The sequence below is a fragment of the Periplaneta americana genome, chromosome 11 (genome assembly GCF_040183065.1).
Source record: "Periplaneta americana isolate PAMFEO1 chromosome 11, P.americana_PAMFEO1_priV1, whole genome shotgun sequence".
Classification (NCBI taxonomy): domain Eukaryota; kingdom Metazoa; phylum Arthropoda; class Insecta; order Blattodea; family Blattidae; genus Periplaneta; species Periplaneta americana.
This window is the reverse complement of record NC_091127.1, coordinates 27947660-27954873: the sequence shown is the minus strand read 5'-3', so window position 1 is coordinate 27954873 and position 7214 is coordinate 27947660. Positions and strand designations below refer to the sequence as shown.

Genomic DNA, 7214 nt, shown 5'->3' with positions numbered 1-7214 from the left:
AGTACATATACTTAGCAAAAAAAATTGTGGAGCTACAATTCTTTTTTTCTTGGCTTATATCAGTGACCTACTGTTCAATTTGTTTCAGGCTATCTATAGTCCGGGTCAGCTTACTTCATACCCTAAGGGTGAAACCTAACCATTTCCCCCCCCCCCCCCCCATTACTACATATGCTAGTGGATTGTGGTGATTTTCTAGTTTGCAGGTTGAATTTTCTTTTGCCAACTTCGTTTCGAATTTCGATACTGACAAATACTATAAATGATAGTGATTTTGTAACTGGTATGTTGGCAGCTGAGACAAATATCGACAATATTTGAAGAGTCCACAGCAAGAATGATGGATGTCATTTGGAATACATTTTTCAGGAGAAGCAATTTAAAGTTTGAAATGCTTAGTGCTCAAAGCTTAACTGTGATTTTCCGATCATTACTGGACAATGACTATCAGTGTTTATGCCATATAACTCTCTATGTACATTAATAATAATAATAATTCTTTATTTATACTGGCAGAGTTAAGGCCATAGGGCCTTCTCTTACACTCTACCAGGTCACAAAGTATACAAGCAGTTAAAATTTAACAAAAAGTTAAAGAACAGAATACTAACATATTACAAAGAGAAATAATAATAGCATAGACACTAAACAACGTGAAAATAATACCATAATAAAAAAAGAAAGTAAAATACATTGGAATATAGTGAAAGCAACTCATTTAGTACAAATGGTTAATATGGAAAAACGTAAGGAAGAATATATCAAAATGGAATGTAATAAAATAATAAAATAAAAAGAAAAGAAATACGAAAATTAAATAAAATTTACGATAAAAAGGCTATGATAATAAATTCATCGGCTGATAAAGAGAACAAAAAGGGGAAAGGACATTCTATATGTCTTAAGCTATGCATTGACAGTCTTGGTTCATTTTCGACAAGAAAGTGACATCCATCATTCTTGCAGTGGACTCTTCATTTGTCGGTACTGGAGTTCCATGAAATTAAAATTGTACTAGATTTCTGAGCTGGTTACTGGAAGCTAGTGAAATTTGACTATACTAATAATTAATTAATATCAGTATTAATATTAATACATAATAGTTATTTTATGTGTTGCGTTGTGGTTATAATTGAAGACTATAATCAGGTAAGTTTTCGGCATTAGTACTAAAAATTTCATGTGGTCAAACAAAATACATTTTTAGGTTAGGTCTCGTGATTCAATTGTTTAATCAAACCAATGAATTTCGTATTGCCAGACAAAATACTTGACATGTTGATCGCATTCCCGCAGTTTGCCTACAAAACTATGTTACAAATTATTGAATTATTTATTCAAACATAAAGTACAGTAAGTAAATAAGTCATAATTTAGTATGTAGGATCGTGTGATATCTGGTAACACTGACAAGACAATATTTGCTGTTTAGGAACTGTTCTTATGTGACCCTCACTATAGCATTCGGTGGTCTTTTTCCCTGTGGAGTTGTTCTTTACAGTTTTGAGATCATAATATTATGGTCATCCATTTCTCTCACATTGGTGTTACTTACACAAGGTTTCCAAACTTCAGCATCCACAGTCTCCTAGAAACTGTATAGGGGAATTCATCCACGATTCTCAGTATGCAGGCAATTGGACTGATGTTGCACTTAATGGTGCTAGGGCAATCAGTTATTCTTACCGGAGTCTAGTTAATCTGAAGTTGAGATAGACTTTAAAACATAAACACATTATTTGTGAATACTTCAGCTAATTAATAGATCTATCTTGAGTGTAGATATAAATTTGTGAGAAAGTTTCCTGTGTAAATATCTCAAGCAAGTAAATGATAAAAGGAAAAGTGCTGTTTTAACAAGAGAAATTGAACAAAGCATCTCATCAATTAAGGATTGTGAGCTCAAAACTCGCTCAGTCCATTTGGTCATTTTTATGATTTATACATACATATGATTATGTTTGAGACCTCTGCCATTATATTTTAAGCTTCTTTTCTTCCAAAACAACTCCAATTCTTGTCTAAAAGTTTGTGTTATTGTGCATGTCACTTGAAAACTCACTCAGCCCTTAGACCTGTGGATAAAAAAAACTAGTCTTGTCCTTTCATAAAAATGGACTTAATGCATTTTGAGATCATATTCTTCAATTACATGATCAAACATTTCATGACATTCGTAATGTTCTTATGGCATTACACATCAATAACTGATATAGTATTCATTGATTTATTGAAGTGATGCAAAGCTTGTCTACAAGTAGATGGACATTATTTCTAACATTTGATTTAATTTGAAATTTTATTAAACACTGTGATAGTATTTAACTGTTACACTTGTAATTCTGTAGTTAATCATAAGATTGAAGAGTAGTCTCAGTTTACTTATTTCACGGTGAAAGCAAGTCCCATTGCAACAGGCAGAAGGCTAGCAACAGGCCAGGATACAACCGGTACGTGTTGGGGATGCTTGACATTGAAATCCCTGGACATTTGTGCAGTATTCTAAGAAGGATTTTCATTTTACATGTGTTCAAAAGGATTTCTGTTTTCTTAGTGTCAACTCTTCATTCAGCAGTTCAGGTGATTGTAGACTCTGCACGAGAATTGTAAATTTTAAAGACCCCTTCTGACTAAAAATCACAGGTTGAGATTATATCTACTACCACTATCGCACACCTCACTCCTGTGTAGAATGAATTCAGGACCTCTGCAACAAACTCTGGGGATCGATAAGATCTCGCAATGAGGATCATTTTTCATAAAACAACCCATGTTCTCCAATGCCTCATATAGGAGCTACACGACATTGAAAAAAAAAAAGACAGGTTTTAATTAAATTTACAGTTAATTATGAAATGAATTATTCATTTATTTCTTCAAGTACCCTTGCGAGGAGGTTACAAGTGTCCTGTCATTTTGCTGCCCCGTTTGAATGAAGCGCTCTTCGGAAATGCTTTCGCTGCTCATGGAGGATGTACCCTTCACGATGTGAGGGGACATGTGATTCAACATAACGTCGCACCGCAAGCAATGGATAGGGAAAGCCGGATCTATTGCATGGCCAATGTGATCACCCGACTTCACGCCCTTAATCTTTTTTTTTTTTCTTTTGGACATATGAAGTAATACATCACTTGAATTGACACCAGAGAGGGATCCACTATGTATTAGCTACTTTTGGTCAAATTAGACACAGGCCAATAATCACTGCTACGACAGTGTAATGGATGTAATCAGGTTCAGGATAGACACTTTGAACAACTGTAACTTGTCAGTAAACATACTTGAAAATAATTCATTTCATAATTGTTAATGTCACTAAAGCTGTCTTTATTTCGATATCGCATAGCCTCTAAAAGAGACATCGAAGAACATGGGTTGTTTTACGAAAAATGATCCTCATTGCGAGATCTGTTGATCCCCAGAGTTTGTTGCAGAGGTCTTGAATCACCCTGTATAAGCTGTATTTTATTAGAAAATGCTTAGAGGATTTCGTAATACGTAAATATCTGCAGTGCTTGGGAAAAGGGCATAAGTCAGTTTCCACAAAAATTTTTTATAAATTTATTGACAACTTACGGAACAGCTGCTTGCTTGGGAAAAGAGACATAAGTATTTCTCCCAGTAGAATAATTCATACAGAAGAAAATCAAATCGACATAAACCAGTGTGAAGACAGTTTTTTTTCCCCTTCTTCTGTAAAATTAACATTTTTGACTTGTGCCACTTTTCCCGAGCACTACAGATATGTTCTCTTAAGAAATATTTTAATCATACGAAAGTCATGCATTGGTTGTCTAAGCTTCGTTGTGTAGTTTTCACTGAAGATCTGTGGTAAAATAAAGCTCATTAAATTACAGTTTATTTTGCATAATTATTATAATGTTTGGATAAACAGTTTTGCTCTTAAAATATTTTATTTCTGTATTTATCAGTCATGTTACATACAGTAGAACTCCTATTATCCGACACCCTATTAACCGACTGATGGATTATCCGACTGTCTTTTGCTCACTTCTTTTTTTTTTTTTGCTACAGAAACGTATAAAGTACTACTGTACGTTATATTAGTACGTTGGTTTTTTTTTTTTCTAGAGAGTGTTATTACAAACCTCTACACTTCCAGTATGGTCTACTGTTCGAGTTGCCGTACTTCTACATAAAATGTATTCCATGAATGTCAAAGAAAAGTTTGTGATAATTATCGAAAAATGCATATAAATGAGTAATTTGGGGAAAGAGAAACTGTGGCTCATCTCGCATCAGAATACGAGATTGATGTTACAACTGTGCGCGATTTAATAAAAATTAAGGATAATGTGTATAGAGTCTGTAAATCTACAACATGAGACCTCTACTATTCCTATCTTTCTGCTTACAGCCATTACAAGGAGTTTTCTTGCCCCTTAAAACACGTCCTTGACAACCGAACTTAAATTAGTGAACTTCTGATACACTACCTACCGTGTTAAACACAAGACTACGGAGGAAATTACGAAACTTCAAGAATTATTCATTTCATTTACGAAAATATTTTATAGTACGGATTATCCGATTTTTTCGATTAATCGTTCAGTCCACCCCCTTCATTACCACGGATAATAGAGGTTCTACTGTGTGTATGTACGAGGGGGATCCAGGAAATAACGACCGTTCGCGCATACCCGCCGCGCAGCTGACTCCCCTTCCTTGTTTGAAGGTCAACTGGCTTCCTTAACATGTGTTCTCATAATGTTGTGAGTACTGGTTGCAACAAGTCGCCATTGTGCATTTTGTGTTACTTCAAAATGAACGACGTGATTGATAATCCCGCCGACTGTGAGGTGAGGAGTGTGATTCGATTTTTGAATGCCCGACATTTGAAACCTGCAGAAATTTACCGGCAATTGAAAGAAGTGTATGGTGATACTGTAATGAATGAAAGAAATGTGAGAAAATGGTGCGAAATGTTCAACAATGGGCGAACAAATGTCCAAGATGAAACTCGACCCGGATGCCCATCACTCATCACAGAAGACCTGAAGACTAAAGTGAACGACAGAATCTTGCAAGACAGGTGCACATCTCTCGACGAATTGCATATTGCCTTTCCTGACATTTCTCGTTCTTTGCTTGGTGAAATTGTGTCGCAACATCTTGGCTACCACAAAATCTGTGCACGATGGGTTCCACGGCAACTGAGTGACCAACACAAAACTCAGAGAATGGCCTCAGCATTGACTCTTGATGCGATATCACACAGATGGAGACGCCTTTCTTGATCAAATTGTGACTGGTGATGAGACCTGGGTGTCAAGCGCCAATCATATCAGTGGCATCATCCCTCATCACCCAAGAAACCGAGAAAATTCAAACAGACTCTCTCAACACAAAAAGTCATGGCTGCTGTCTTTTGGGATCGTTTTGGAAGTGATGAAGAGCTGAAGAAGACAGTGAACACCTGGCTTAATGAACTGGCGGCAGAGGTGTATAACACGGGAATTCTAAAGCTAGTGAACAGATTCGACAAATGTTTAAATGTAGGTGGTGATTATGTAGAGAAGTAAAGGAAGCTTCAGTTATGTAACAGACTTTGTTTTTTCAAATAAATATATTTTTTTTAATTATTACAACAAAACGGTCATTATTTCCTGGATCCCCCTCGTATATATTTATTTATTTATACTTATTTATGTATCTTAGTTATGAACGATGTGATTTTTGTGTGTGCATGTGTGAGCGCGCTCGGTTTTTTTTTTTTTTTTTTTTTTTTTTTGCATAGGATACAGGAAGGTGCAATGAATACTTCTATTCAGTGTGGATGGCATGATAAACAGTTATGGCCTGTCACCAATCTAAACAAAACAGCAGCAGATTTTTGTGATACTTACAGAATTTCTTCTTCTACGCATTTTTGTAAAATACAACCCCTTTATATCAAAATATTGTAAGATCACAGGCTCGCCACTGCTAGTCTTCAAATGACGTAAAGAGCTCACTTGCTCCTTGCGTCTACCAATTTTCCATACCTGGCCACTAATCCCTGGTTCACAACATTAATAATCAATATTGTATGTCCTTAAGAGACCAACGGAAGATATACTCGGATTTTCTCGTTCAAAACATTCGTCACTCTCTTTGGTTCAGAGGCAAGCATAGAAACCACTGAACTAGTATCTACATCAAAATAGTTACAAATGGTCAAGAAAGTATCCCACTATAATGCATATAACAAAATATAATAAAATATATATTTATTTTGATATTTGATGTATGGCATTTAACATATTCGTGTCCAGCACTTAAAGCTAGAATAACAAAAGATATTTTCTTTATAAAATATTAAATCAAGTATCATAGCTAAAAATGCAATACTTCTGAGGTAAAATACTTCCAAAACTTTTAATACTAAAACAGCATAATATACTAATTTCTCCATTTCAAAACATAATACTAGTATTTTCTGAATATTTTAGAATTATGTCACAATAACCTCACAAGGCTTTAGGCTTGAATATATATATAATACTAATATTCTTGATTAGAAAAGATAAAGCACAGTTGTATATGAATGTATGCCGGAATTGTGACTAGCATCGTTCCACACATATTGCAACTCCCATGCCACCTCCAACACACAATGAAGCCACACCTCGCTTTCCGCCTGTCCTCTCCAGTGCATGTAGTAATGTCACAAGAATGCGGGTTCCTGAAAAAAATAAAGCCTGTTTTATTTGTGAATTTAAATACTATTATAGTCACAATCATGCCATGGTATGAAAGAAAAATTACACAACCTCGAGCAGGATTCATTAATATGTCACATCAACGGACGTGTATACGTCATCAAACATCGTAAGATGAAGAATACATTTGTAAAGTTTCTTTCAACCCATAATCAGTCCTGACTAGATCAGACGCTATGGACAGTACTTTATAACAGAGTCGCCGGTATGAAGGGATAATTCCAAGCCTTTGGCGTGAGACGAACTCACATCGTAAGATGAAGAATACTGTTTTATTTATTTTTTCAAACAATAATCAATTTCGAAATGAACAACCTGACCTACTGGCCATAAAGAAATTACAAATGGCTTTCAGAGAACCTGGAGGTTCATTGCCGCCCTCACATAAGCCTGTCACCGGTCCCTATCCTGAGCAAGATTAATTCAGTCCCTAAAATCATATCCCACCTCCTCAAATCCATTTTAATATTATCCTTCCATCTATGTCTA

The 7214-nt window shown here is 35.4% G+C and overlaps 1 protein-coding gene across 1 annotated transcript in view; it reads right to left on the bottom strand.

Annotated features, from left to right (window-relative positions):
- Positions 1-6216: 6216 nt before the first annotated feature.
- The window catches only part of Acat2 (Acetyl-CoA acetyltransferase 2), a 33402-nt gene continuing 32404 nt past the window's right edge, over positions 6217-7214 (bottom strand). Inside the window, exon 8 of the mRNA XM_069839202.1 lies at positions 6217-6688. Within this exon, the coding sequence (XP_069695303.1) occupies positions 6570-6688 (119 nt within the window). The 3' untranslated portion in view covers positions 6217-6569. The remainder of the gene's footprint in view (positions 6689-7214) is intronic.